General features: G+C 37.7%; 1 protein-coding gene across 2 annotated transcripts in view; it reads left to right on the top strand.

Moving 5' to 3' along the window:
• OSTM1 (osteoclastogenesis associated transmembrane protein 1) overlaps positions 1 to 12,357 on the top strand; it is a 52,031-nt gene extending 39,674 nt beyond the window's left edge. For both annotated transcript variants that reach the window (XM_073627037.1, XM_073627036.1), the window contains one exon: positions 9,454 to 12,357. In XM_073627037.1, coding sequence (XP_073483138.1) covers positions 9,454 to 9,509 — 56 coding nt within the window. In that variant the 3' untranslated portion in view covers positions 9,510 to 12,357. The remainder of the gene's footprint in view (positions 1 to 9,453) is intronic.
• Positions 12,358 to 13,946: the final 1,589 nt, after the last annotated feature.

Here is a 13,946-nt window from a genome sequence, read left to right as displayed (position 1 = left end):
ATGGACAGAAATAATGATAGTTTTGGCAGTTAAGGCGCTCCCATATATGTGTTTTTTCTGTGTTTTTTTTTTTTTTTTTTTTTTTAGCTGTTTGACTGTAGTTCAGCTTACCATAACCCTTAATCAACAAACACAAAATCTAAACCTAAAACCTGATCTTATATTCGTGTATGTAAACCCAAAGACTTAACATCTTTTGTTTGTTCAGTTTTTAGCTGTTAAATATACCATCGTGCTAAAGCTTTTCAATAAGCTCAAGAAAAAAATGACTGTTTTTGCTCATGTCAGAAAATCAGATTTCTCCTGTGCACACTTCTTGTTATCTCAAGGAGACTAATTAGCCCTACTATTGCTTATCTTGAACGCCAGAACAATTAGATCCTATGTTATAGAAATTAGGACAGTGGAAAAGATGCAGTGCTGTAGCTTGGGTAAAAACAACTGGTAGGGGCTGACACTATTCAGTTCACATAAATGCTGTGTTGTCAGACCATAACAATAAATTGGGAGCTTAGTGCATTTCTGGCACATCTGGCACATTTTTTTTTTTTCTATGCTTGCAGGGTCTTTAAAAGGATAAACCATAGGTAAATGTGCATGTACTGCATTTTTTCTCCCCTGACATATACTTTTAAGCCCTTTAGAACAAAATAACTTTACACTTTTCTCCTAATTCTAACTTTAGCCTAATCTCAAATGTTAAAGCCTAATCTCTAAAATGGGTAGAATACTGCACTGCATCGCTTTAACTGACAATTGCGTGGTCTTGCATCGTTGTACCCAAACAAAATTTATATCCTTTTTTTTCCCCATAAATAGTTTTCTTGTGGTGGTATTTGATCACCTCTGAGGTTTTTATTTTTTGCGCTATAAACAAAAAAGACTGACAATTTTGAAAAAACGCAATACTTTGTGCTATAATAAATATCCCAAAAAATAGCGTCTACAAAATAGGGGATAGACTTATGTCATTTTTATTATTTTGGTTTTTTTACTAGTAATGGCAGCGATCTGTGATTGATTTTTTTTTTTTTTTTTTTTATCAGGACTGTGACATTTCATCGGACACTTTTGACACTATTTTGGGACCATTGACCATATAGAGATAAAAATAGCCACTGATTACTGTATAAATGTCACTGGCAGGGAAGGGGTTAACACTGGGGGGTGCTCAAGGGGTTAACTGTGTTCCCTAGGTGTGTTCTAACTGTAGGGGGGATGGGACTGACTAGGGGAGGAGACCGATCGGTGTTCATACTTAGTATGAACACATGATCGGTCTCTCCCCTGAGAGAGGATTTTTACACACACAGATCCCGGTTCTCGCTCTGTCACGAGCGATCGTGGGTGCCCGGTGGTAAGCGTGCGCCTGCTATGATGTCTTAAAGGAGCGACGTATAGCTACGTTGATTTGAGCAGCCGCGCCAACCTGCCGCAGTACAACTGTGGCAGCTGGTCAGCTAGTGGTTAAACAATAAAGATCTCCTTGTCTTTGCTTCTAAAAGAGGCAGCACCTAGATGCTTGCCCGGTAACAGCTAATCTAATATATACTGTATGTAGTTACATAGTTAGTCTAATTTGAAAAAAGACATTCCATTTAACCAAAAGACCAAACTAAAATTAGAAACCTTTCAAGCCCAAAACACTATGACTGCAGTTGATTCGGAGGAAGGCGAAAAAAAACCTTATGAGGCTTATTCCAGTTAGTCCTTACAGGGAAAAAAAATCCTACCTGACCTCCTCAATTCACAATCGAATACTCCCTAGATCAGGAATAGGCAATTAGTGGACCTCCAGCTGTTGCAGAACTACAAGTCCCATGAGGCATAGCAAGACTCTGACAGCCACAAGCATGACACCCAGAGGCAGAGGCATGATGGGACTTGTAGTTTTGCAACAGCTGGAGGTCCGCTAATTGCATATCCCTGCCCTAGATCAATGATCTGCAGTAAAGAAAAAAATGTTGGGACTTTATATGGGGCAACGACTGTTCTAGTACATATGTCTCCATCCCTATTACTTGTAAAGAAAGGGGAAAAGGGGGATAATGGGACTTTATATGAAACACATCACTGGGGTAGAATGAATCAATCAATATTAGTAAATACAATATTTATTAGTACAGATGAACATAGTGCAAGGTAATATAATATTAACTCAAGTAACTTACAGAAATATAATAAACATGATTGGTAAATCACACAATATTAAAAATGCATATTATACCATTATTCCACGTAATTCATAATAGAATAGCAGTGTACCCAAATATGTACAAACATGATTGGTAATATATAATTGATTCATGATTCAAACAAGTAAAATCCCATGGTAGACTCATGATTGCTGTGACATAGCAACAGTAAAATATCGACGCGTTTCGTGGATAAGTTCCACTCATCAGGAGCAGCTGTACACTGGAAGTATCTATAATAAAATGTAAATAGTAGTTACTAAAACAGGAAGAGAGGGAACAAAAAACCTATAGTCTAATGTTATTAACGATTGGAGGCACTGTGGGAAAAACATCCCCCCTTTTTTCCATCAGCTTAGTCAGTTACTTTAAATGGTACACTAGTTTACATTATATGTATATTATTTTTTTACAGAAGGCCCATGGGCTCAAATCCAATATCATTCACTACCATAGCTTTTGATGGGGGATCCCTTCTTATGATGGAAAAGGATATAAAAAGATACCCAAAGCCTTGACTATGCCAGTCAGTACTGTTCAGTAATTTTGATAAGAAGCGGAAAATTTGGGGATCTCTTGATGCCAAGGTCAGGTAGATCAAGAAAGATTTCAACCACAACTGCTACAGGAATTGTCACAGTAAAGGCTCCCTCCTGGCAGCTCAACCATGCAGCTCTTTTTTCGTTCAAGTATCGTTGAATTGTGCTCCTTTAAAAACAGCCACACTGTCTTTTTGGAGAGCAGCCTGTATTTCTCCTGAGGTTACCTGTGGGTTTTTCCTTTGTATCCTGGGCAATTCTTTCGCCAGTTGTGGCTGCAATCTTTCTTGGTCTACTTGACCTTCCTTGGTATCAAAAGAGCCCTGAATAAGGGATTATTCAAGGCATATGGCATATTCAAGGCTTTGGGTATCTATTTATATCCTTTTCCATCTATATAAAGTTGCATTACTTTGTTACGCACGTCTTTTGACTGTTCTTTTTCTACCTCCTCGTGGCTCAGTGTCTAGCCTGCTTAGGGCATCCAACTGAGAAAATAGTTTTATGGTGTGTGTGTATGTGTGTGTGTGTGTGTGTGTATATGTGTATATGTGTATATATATATATATATATATATATATATATATATATATATATATATATATATATATATATATATATATGTATGTGTGTATATATATATATATATATATATATATATATATATATATATATATAAAATTTATACACACATATACTAATATTTTTTATTAGTTTTAGCTTAGTTTCCTGTTGCCCTTTTCTGCACTTGCATGCATGAACTGGTGCCCAAAACTGCATAGTCAAGCTGAGGTGTAAGATTATGTCTCTCGTTCGTGAGTCTGCCACTTTTTAATACAGAATGTATTTTGCTTGCTGTAAAAGCTGCAGATTGGCATTGCATGCTGTTAAGTATGTGATCTACCTGAACACCCCATAGTTGTACTTCCTCTAGATTAAATGACTCCTATACAGTATGTTTTTACATTTTATCAACCCCTCGAAACCAAAACCTCATTTTCTGTGTAGTTGTCCAATCAAATAGTGCATCCAGGTTATCCCCCTGTCAGACCACAGTAGCACAGCTGGGGAGATCGCTGCACCAACATTGCTTGTGTTGGTATGACGATCTGTCAGTTTTTTTTTTCTTTTAGCCCGCTGGGTTAAATGAAAAAGAAAAATGTGCAAACTTGTTTGCATCTTTGAAAGTTCGCAACTTGAAAGTTGGTATGTAGGGAACTTGCTGTATTTACTTATAAATAAATAACTTCTCAAAAAATCATGTTTCTATCTAATTCTCATATCGTTAAAAAAAATCTAAGAAACATCAAATAAAGTGACCAATAATAAGTGACATATTTACAAAAAATTAATAATCGTTCCAAAATTAATTAATAGAATAAAGAGTTAAAAATGCTCAAAAATTGTAATCGGTGCAGTGGTTAATTCATAGTGCACCATTGAAGTGCAAAGTCTGTGCAAAAATGTGTGAAAATAAAATATTTAGTCTGTGCAAAAAACGCACCCAGTGTCCATCACTTTCAAGGGTTAAATGACTCACCCCTAAAAGTTAAAAAAAAAAAAAAAAAAAAAAAAACAACTTGCTGCTGAAACACCACCATATACAATTAAATCCAATCTGCAATGTGATCGCATCAATCACTTCCTGCCAGCACACATGGGCGTTAGGTGTCTCCACTTTACAGGGATATACCAGTTCTCTTCATAAAGGTACAAGTAAAACTCCATATAGCATTAAAACATTTAGCATCTTAATTGAAAAATAAGCCATTGCACTTGCATGTTTGAGTGTCAGGCCCAACACTAAGTAATTAATGCATAGACATTAAAAAAAATAAAAATGTTACTTAAAGCGGAGTTTCGCTAAAAAATTTTTTTTTAGATGTCAGCAGCTGCAAATACTGCAGCTGCTGACTTTTAAAATAAGGACACTTGCCTGTCCCGGGGTCCAGCGATGTCGGCACCCGAGGCCGAACCGTCCCTCGATCCTCGGGTGCTGCCGCCGCCATTCTCACTGAGGGAATCGGGAAGTGAAGCGTTGCGGCTTCACTGCACGAGTCGCGCTGCGCGTCTACACTGGTCCCCGTTGTTTTGTGGGAACTGTGTATTTCCCACAACACAACGGGGGTGGGCGGGGAGTCTGCGGCTAGCTATACCCGGAAGTGGGTGCAGATACCTGTATTATACAGGTATCTGCACCCCCCTCCCCCCTGAAAGGTGCCAATTGTGACACCGGAGGGGGGGAGGAATCCGATGAGCGGAAGTTCCACTTTAGGGTGGAACTCCGCTTTAATCTCATAACCCCTATGGTAATTGCTGACTTCTGCTAATTTGTAGTTCTCTATTTTATCTGTGGCGTGAATTTAATTTGTAAAAATTTGAGGTGTCTTTTAGGGACTTTATCCCTGCATAGTTTTGTATCCCTTGCAAATACAAAAAATGGTACTTTTTATTCTAAATCTCTTATATCAAGTATAAATAGGTTAAAAGTAATGGTATGTTCAATCCTAAAATCTATGGCATGTATAAATAGGTTAAAATGTAAAGGTATTTTTAATCCTAATCTTTATATCGTGTGTGTATGTGTATATATACTGTAGGTAAAAAGTAACAGTCCCAACACTGAATTTGGGGTATACTGCTACCAACTTTTTAGGTTCGGTTCACACTAGCCTGACTCCCCATGTCGCGCGACTTTCATTGCAACTTTGGAATACGACATTGATGTGACTTTTTTTTTTTACTCTGGCATTAAAGTTGTATCAAAGTCAGACAAAAGTAGTGCAGGAACCTTTTCTAAAGTCGGACAGACTTGTGTAGTATCAGTTAAGACAGCTCTCATAGGGAAGCATTGAATTTCACGTGTCATATGACTTGGGGTCTCACAAGTGGAGTCCTATATTGCATCAGTGTGAACCGAGCCAAAATCATATACAAATCCTTAGAATAAATATATAACTCCCACGCTGTCAAATTAAAACTAAGGGTACACTGCAGCAGACACCTGATTAACTGATCCTTAACAGAGAGAGGTAAATGAATAAATAGAGATGTTGCGCTGTGAACCTTCTCAGAAAGAAAGAAAATAAAGTGCTAGTGCAATAATCAACACACAGAGTGTATATCTATACAATTAAAACTTGCTGAGTGCTAAGGTGCAAAGTAAAACAAATATAGTTCCTACAAACAGTAAACATCCATAACTGATGGTGATGACTTGAAACCAATCACATATCAATAAAAAAGTGAAATTATCCTAACGTGTTGAAGTGGTTAATAACGTATAACAATACAATAAAAGTCCAATGCGCACTCTAGAGTATCTTGAATATATAAATACAATCCCAAAAATACTGTGACAGTCAAACAATATTGAGATGAGTGGTATATCCCTACACCCTGATTGGAAAAACAACGGCTGATGCCAGGCCACTCCTCTGTAGTGACACCTGAATGTGTACTAGCCCCTCACCTTACTTCTGTAAGGGTATAGCATAAATGGATCAACTGCAGTAGCCCTCAAGGGGTCTACAGAAATGGATTGTGGTATAGCCTTCTCTTCTATTAAGCTCGGTTTGGGGAGGTTGGAAAATGGAAAGAGTCCCAATAGCGTAACCCCGTTTTTAAAAGGGGTCAGTTTATTAAAACATAGACATAGATACACTCACTTTTTAGTTTAAAAACACCGGTAATGATCCATGAGCGCCAAACTTTCGTCACTACTGGTTCCGCCTATTGCTCCAATCCCGACGCGTATCGTCACATCACGTGACTTCATTGTTACCCTGATGAAGTCACGTGATGTGAAGATACGAATATTGCACTAGCACTTTATTTTCTTTCTTGGAAGGTTCACAGCGCAACATCACTATTCATATAAATCCTTAGTCTCTCTCTCTCTCTGCTTCAGTGGAACTGTGTCAAAGTTTGCGTATACTACATACACATTTGCTTACTACTTCATTAAAAGAAAGTAGATTTGTTTGACACCATTTGCATAGTAAGCGATCAGCTTCTAGGTTTTATTGTCAATGCCTAATTGAGCAAGCTGAAGTTAGAAGCTGATTGGTTATGTGGTTCCATTTGATCATACCTGAAAATGTGTTTTTTTTTATAATGTAGCCAGGGGCTGCATGTTCAACATCAACAGCAATGATACCTGTTTCCTAAATGTGTACATAGGGATTTTTGTGCTTGAATATATTGCTGTTAAACTGATAATACCCATTACTGTAAACCGTTCAGCTCACATTAGAACTACACTGGCAATTTTGATAGATAAAAAATGAATAATGATTTCAATCATCATCATACAGAAGTACAAAGAATATATTATTTTTGATTGGTGATTGCCTAGTGTTAAATTTTACCATACTTTAAAAGCAACTCCAAAGAGATCTTGTGCTGTTCAGTTGTCACTAGTGAAATGTCTATGGCTAGCCTAAAGTCTGGTACACACAAGTAGTATTTTTTTGTTTTTGTTTTTGTTTTTTGTTGTTCTTCTGCAGTCCTTGATTCTATTGAATAAATGCACAGTGTATAAAATTGCTTAAAGAGGTTGTAAAGTCTCCCTTCAATTACTTGTATCCTCTGTTTTAGCAAGATATAAAGTGCAGTGTGTTTGTGTTTCTTTTAAATTTATTATCCTAAATACCTTTTTGCATAGCTACTCTGTGCAGTCACGTGATCTCCCTCTGCTCTCCTTCCTCGATCCAAGAAGAGCAGTGGGAGGGGCTGAGATTCCTCACTGATGTCAGCCAGCAGAGGGAGGTCATGTGACTGCACAGAGGAGCTGTGCGAAAAAGGTATTTAGGATTATAATTTTAGTAAAAGTGACGTGACTGTACTGAATATCTTGCTAAAACAGAGAGGATACAAGTAATTGGGTTATGTATTACATAGGAATAGAGGCTGGAGGGGAGGGGCGAGGAGGAGATTGACTCTCACACACAGACTAGGAAATGACAGGCAGAAAAGAAACGTCAGAGACGAGAGACTTTGTGTACACAGCAAGATGACAGAGGCACATAAATTGACCACAGTATCGTGGATCAGCAGCCATGATTACCATGTTCAGGACACAGGAGCAGGCAGGATCAACCAGATATTTTAGATCAAAGAAAGGGACAAATTACACTACAACAGCACTATGCTACTGATCATGTTTTAACAGGAGAATTTTTTTTTTTTTTTAGGGTTACAACCACTTTAATTTAGCATTTTTACCTTTTAACTGCTGTTGTATACGGAATGTGGCCCCAAATGTCTATGAATGCGGCCCAACCCAAAATCATAAAATTACTTGAAAATGTTGACTTCTTTGGGTGGGGAAATTTATTTTGTAATAATGTTTTTTACACTTCGTGAACACATGTGGCGGAAGAAAATTTGACAGTATCTTTACTGGACTTTTATAAGTTACCTTCCCAAAGAAAAATCTCCCACTCTTCACAATCACGCCCTATTCATGTCATTAGTTTTTGGCAGCATCTATATTTGTGAGCAACTATTTTCAAGGATGAAGCACACAAAGAGCAAAATTAGAACTGAAATATCTGATGAGCCCTTTGAGAATTCATTGAGATTTGCTACTCCATCCATCCAACCAGATATTAATGCATTAGTTTATCAAAAACGGTGTCAAATATTGCACTAATTTTATTATGTTCTTTTATTTTTAGAATTTAAAAAAGTTACAAAAAATTGAAGTTTTATTACTCAGGTTCATTATCCATATCAGTGATCGTTAACTTGTGATCTGCCTGTCTTCTTCTGCTCATCCTTGCAGCTATCTTTATTTTGTTAGGCCTCTTGCACACAATACTCCTGTTTGAGCATCTATTTTTTCAGACGCTTTAAAAAAAAAAATTGTATTTTCGCGCACATTTGTGCGCATGCGCGGGAACTTGTTCTCGTGTTAACAGTGTCACTGGACAAATCTGTGCGAATTTGCACAAAAATGTGCGCAAATGCACAAAAAATGCAGATTTTTCTTTCCTTTTCTTTTTTGAAGAATACACGGCATTTGTTTACACGCCTGTGTGCTTGGGTACATAACAATTAATGGGCTCTATTTTAGCTCAGTAAAAAAATAAGCTGTACTGAGCTTTTTTCAAACTGCAGTGTGCAAGAGGACTTGGGCCCCATTCAACCCTGAGCATTTGTTGAAGCCTGAAGCTACAAAACACTGGAGGGGAAAAAAATCAGTTATTCTCTATGGAGATGGTTCACATCTTCGCTCCAAAACACTTGAAGCCAGAAGCTCAAACGCCTGAAGCTCAAACAAGTTCTGGAACTATTTTTTAGGCAGATTACAGGCGTTTTTTCTGCTTTTTACATTGGTGACCTTTTGACCTGTACAAAAATCGTGGTAAATCGTGCAACTTTCTGCCTGAAATGCTATGCTCAGGTGTGAATGGGGCCTTAGTGTGTTTTATGTGTGGCCCAAGACCATTCCTCTTCTTCCGATGTGGCCCAGGTAGGTCAAAAGGTTGGACACCCCTGATCTAGATGTCCTATATTTAGTGGCCAAGCACATGAACTATGGTATACCGTGCACTACATATTGCCTTTACATATTTATTGACTAATTGAAATAAATGTTTAATACGATTATCCTTTTTTTAACTGGTTTCTTAATTTTTCTGCTAACACGTTGTATGTCTTTGTCTTTCACAAAAAGTGCCTGTAATGATTTGTGCTGTCTTTTTTGTTTTTAGCAAAGAGGTTAAAATCAAATGCCAGCTTGGCACACATACAGGATAAAAGTAATTGAAGGATCGTATGACTAAGAAAAGAAGAATTGCACTTGAACAAACAGTATTCCACTTGGAGTGGACACATTCTATGCAAGGACTTGTGAAGATTTTCATCTTGGTGTCACGTCTTGTATATACACAATGGACCTTTCATTGCTAGAATGTATGTATGACTGCATCTCACTATATATACTGGTACTTTAAACATCCTTAAAACAGAATTTTTATAAAAAAGAAAAATGTAGAAAAGAAATGTAATGCGTGCTTTGTTAATAAATCTGCTTTTTTATGAAAATTACAGCTATTCACACTCTTCTCTGTTGTAGAAACTACACTAATTATAGATGGTTGAAATATGCAGCTAGTATAAGTACATAAAGTCTGTCTTCATATTTTAATTCCCTGCTCAGGAATCAGACTGGAATAGGGAGAGCCAGCAGTGTGAAATAGAGTCTGTTGCACTGTTCATTGTCAGTATAACACTGGGTACTTGCTGGCAAGAGGAAAGTTCAGAGTAATGACCTCATCATTGTGGTACAGTAATGCCCTTTCGTTGTCACATTAGATGGCTATGGTGGGGCACTGACCAAGCTATATACCTTAACCTTTGCACCAACCTTAAAACACAAACTGAGCCTTTCAGATTTTTAATGTTACATTTTTTCTGTGCATTGTATTGTATTTCTTTTTTCCAGTTTCATGATTCTTGTGTTTCCTATGTCCTTCTGGCCTACATTAAACCAGATTGTGAGGATGTTGCAGATATAGTGTAAAGACTTGAATAGAATTAAAAATGTTGTTTTAATATATGGTATATATCCAAATCAAATAGAATTGCTTAATGGAGGCCTCCCCTATTTTTTTAATTTAAGTGTTGGAATCTTACATTAAATCATATGAGTTTTAAAAAAAATGTTTTACTGCAGTTAGTGAAGTTCTTGCAGCATGCAAAGTTGCGTTGAAATGGAGCATTGTTCTATTCACAACAAGCTTATTATATTCAGCTCTGTTCTCACATGCACATGACTTGATAGTAACCTAAAAAGAAAAAATTATATTTAACAGTGATAAAGCGTAAGTTCAGGTGGGTACTGGAGATTTTAGTCAATTTAAAATGTACTGGAGATTTTGGTCAACTAAAATATGACTAAGACTAAAACAATTCAGATGACTAAAATACGGCTAAAACTCAAAACGGCATTTCAAACGACTGACTAAATCAAACTTAACAGTGAAATTTATCTACATTTTGAATGAGTTGTCCACTAATCTACAGATATTAGGAAAGTGGGCTGTAATAAAAATGCTGGCATGTTAAATATAACATTTGTTACTTTGCACATTTATAATAAGGCATGGATGGGTACATGCCTACTTTCATTTCTTTTCTGCCTGCATTCAGTGCCGAGACACATTACTGACTGCCACTTGCGCTTTTCACTTCAGAAATTATTCCAGTACAAAACTACTTCTAGATCTAGCATACTACTGCCATAAAATGGTAATAGTATTTTCCTTGTACTTTATTGACAGGACTTTTAACATTGAGTGGGTATTTTTTGTTGAATGTGCCAGGGAGATCATTGCAAGTTATTGTGTTGACAGCCATTGTGCTCCAATTCCATTTCCCCCGGATTAGCTTGAATGCTGCCTACCCTACAGCCTCTGGAAGCATTACCTTGATTTGGTGAATCATATGATTGAGAGCTGTTCAAAGCAATCTTTCATTTATGCTAATAAAAGCTGGTTTATATCTGCCAAGTTACAGAATGACAGCTTTGATTCCGTAATCAGTGGCTTTTTGAGCACATTCATGCTAAGTAGGGCTGAAAGTCATTACTACAGGATAGGGCAGTTAAGAGCTTTACCAATGAAGCGGCTTTAATTTACTTTCCTGGCTTTGTAACCAATTAAAATCATTCAAAAACAGCTTAGATTTTTAAGATTTTATAGAAACTAATTTCTGCTTTTGCAGTACTTGAAGAAATAGTTATTATGTTAAACTAGTGTAATTTTATCGCGCTATTTTTTTTCTAGGTTGTTTTTTACTGTATAACTTCCTACACTGTATTATTCTGGAAGCAATTATTTGTTCAAGAACAAATAGGGCTATGTTTATATCGAAGAGTTAAATGTGCGGTTGCCTATAGATTCTGATGTTGTTTTGTGTGCTGTAAATTTGCAAAAGATTAAAAACAAAATTGTATTCTGCAGGTCATGGCACTGCCTATCAAAGCGGAACTAAACCCACTGATTTAACAGTTTAAAAAAACTGTTAGCATTCCCGGCATGCCGGAAATATAACTGTCACGTTTGCTTGTGCTCTCAACCAAACTGTCAAACCATTAAATGGCTAGAGTCATAATTGATCACATGTGCATCATCATGGCAGTTGCAAATCAAGTAGAGGCCAAGATGGCAGCTTCCTTGGCTAAAATGGATAGGAAGGAGTATTTAATTCTGCTTTAAATATGACCAAACTTCTCCATTCTTCTTTGGATTGGTATATTCTGTTGCTTTGGCAATACATTGCAGCCTGAATGGGGATATTCAGAAAAAAATGGCAAAATTAAATTAGCTCTGGTCAAAGCAACCTTCCAGAAACCCCATAGCTGCACCCATACAGCCCTTAAAATCATTTATCTGGGTGGGTACATATTACCACAGTTTACACTTTGTAAACCTTTTTTACTGTTTGCAACTGATTCTGTGTATTCCTGCTGTAAAAACCACACAGAACATGGGTTATTTTTTATTATTCTGATTCATTTTTTAAAGTTTGTTTTGTTTTACAAACAAGACTGGTTGGAATGTATTACAAAGATTTCTGATGTCTGAAGATGTGAATAAAACCTTTAAAATGAAGTATGTTTTAATTTTATATTGTTCAAAAGACGCGAAAAGTATACATTGTTCTAACAGTGAACATAGCTTTCATTATAGTGGAATAATTCTCTCATGGCATTACATTACATTGTTCCAGTACTTAGTCTTACATTTTTCGCTTCTTATAATGTCAGTAGCATTGGTTATGTTATATACAGCCATTTACCCCAACACTCCATATTCCTGATATGTGCCTGCTGTACCATGTACTTGTATGAGAGTATCCTGTTCTCTTTGTATTACTTCCTTTATGTGAAATACCGGGTGTTCCTGACAGTATTTCTGCTCTCCTATTAAAAACTGACCACACTAAGCAGGAGAGCACAGCGTGGTCAGTTTTGGGAACTCAGCCTGCTCTCCTCCAGTGATCAGACTTGTCCTGACATGCCCCCGCTGCACAGCCATTCACTGGGAAGCTCAGTGTGGTGCTGCTTCTCATCCCCTAGCTCTTATGCAGCTGAGATCAGAGGGAATGTGATCACTTATAACAGGGTATTTTATAATGTTTTGGTTTTTTTTTGTATATCTATACAAAAATGTTTTGCCTTTCATTTCTATTTTAAACTGAATGGGTTGTTTTACAATCACTTTAACTTGGTTGGTTGCCAAAAAAATGTCAAACTACAACCTGGAGCATGGTTGTCATATGTAGTAATGATGAAAATAAATCCTCTGCTATGGTATTATGTCAAAAAATACTCCAGCAGCTGCCAGTGCTCAAATATATCACCAAAAAATTGATGACACAATCTATAGGATCTATAGGAAACAATGGATCTGTGAATTGGACACATTGCAGCCAGCTGGATTGAATGTTTTATTTCTAATAATTGGTCTAGTCTAGTGTTATTATTTAACCGCTTGCAGACCAGCAGCCATCCTTAGAAGGCGGCAGGATGGCTCTCCTGCGCAAATCGCTGTAGCTGTAGAGCGGCTCACGCAGGCATGATAGCGGGCGGCTGCGGGAGCGTACCCGTGGGTTGGGCGGACTCTATGTCCGCAGAGCACCTGTGATCACCTATTACAGAGGCAGAATAGGGAACTGCTTTTGTAATCAAGGCGGTTCCATGTTCTGACAGGTGACATGACCGGGATTTACTGTTCCCAGGGAACCGTCATCTCTCTCAGTTCCCCATCCCCCTTACAGTTCGAACTAGGGATGCACCGAAATTTCGGCTGCTGAAACATATCGGCCCCCTCCCCGAGCGGTGGCTGCATATGGAACTGGGCTCCCCCAATCCTCAGCCGCTGTCTAGGAGCTCGGTCACGCTGTGTTTACTCTGAAAGTGAAAGCAAGGGAGAGGTATCTAGCAGTGTGTGCTGTGCTCTCTGCCTCCCCCTTCAGTGCAGTACCCGGCATGGAGAGTGAAGGTACAGTGCTGCAGCTGCTGATTTTTAAAAAGGCTGTCTATATTTGTTTGTGTGTGCATTTATTTGTGTGTATGTTTATATGTGTGTGTGCGCTCATGTGTGTTTATATATGTGTGTGTTTATATGCACTGGTGAGGCACAGGCATGCTGCATGACGGGCACTGGTGAGGCACAGGCAGGCTGCAAACTATGAGCAC

The sequence above is a fragment of the Aquarana catesbeiana genome, linkage group LG04 (genome assembly GCF_042186555.1).
Source record: "Aquarana catesbeiana isolate 2022-GZ linkage group LG04, ASM4218655v1, whole genome shotgun sequence".
Lineage (NCBI taxonomy): Eukaryota > Metazoa > Chordata > Amphibia > Anura > Ranidae > Aquarana > Aquarana catesbeiana.
The sequence above is the reverse complement of the archived record's forward strand: the minus strand, read 5'-3'. Positions and strand labels throughout refer to the sequence as shown.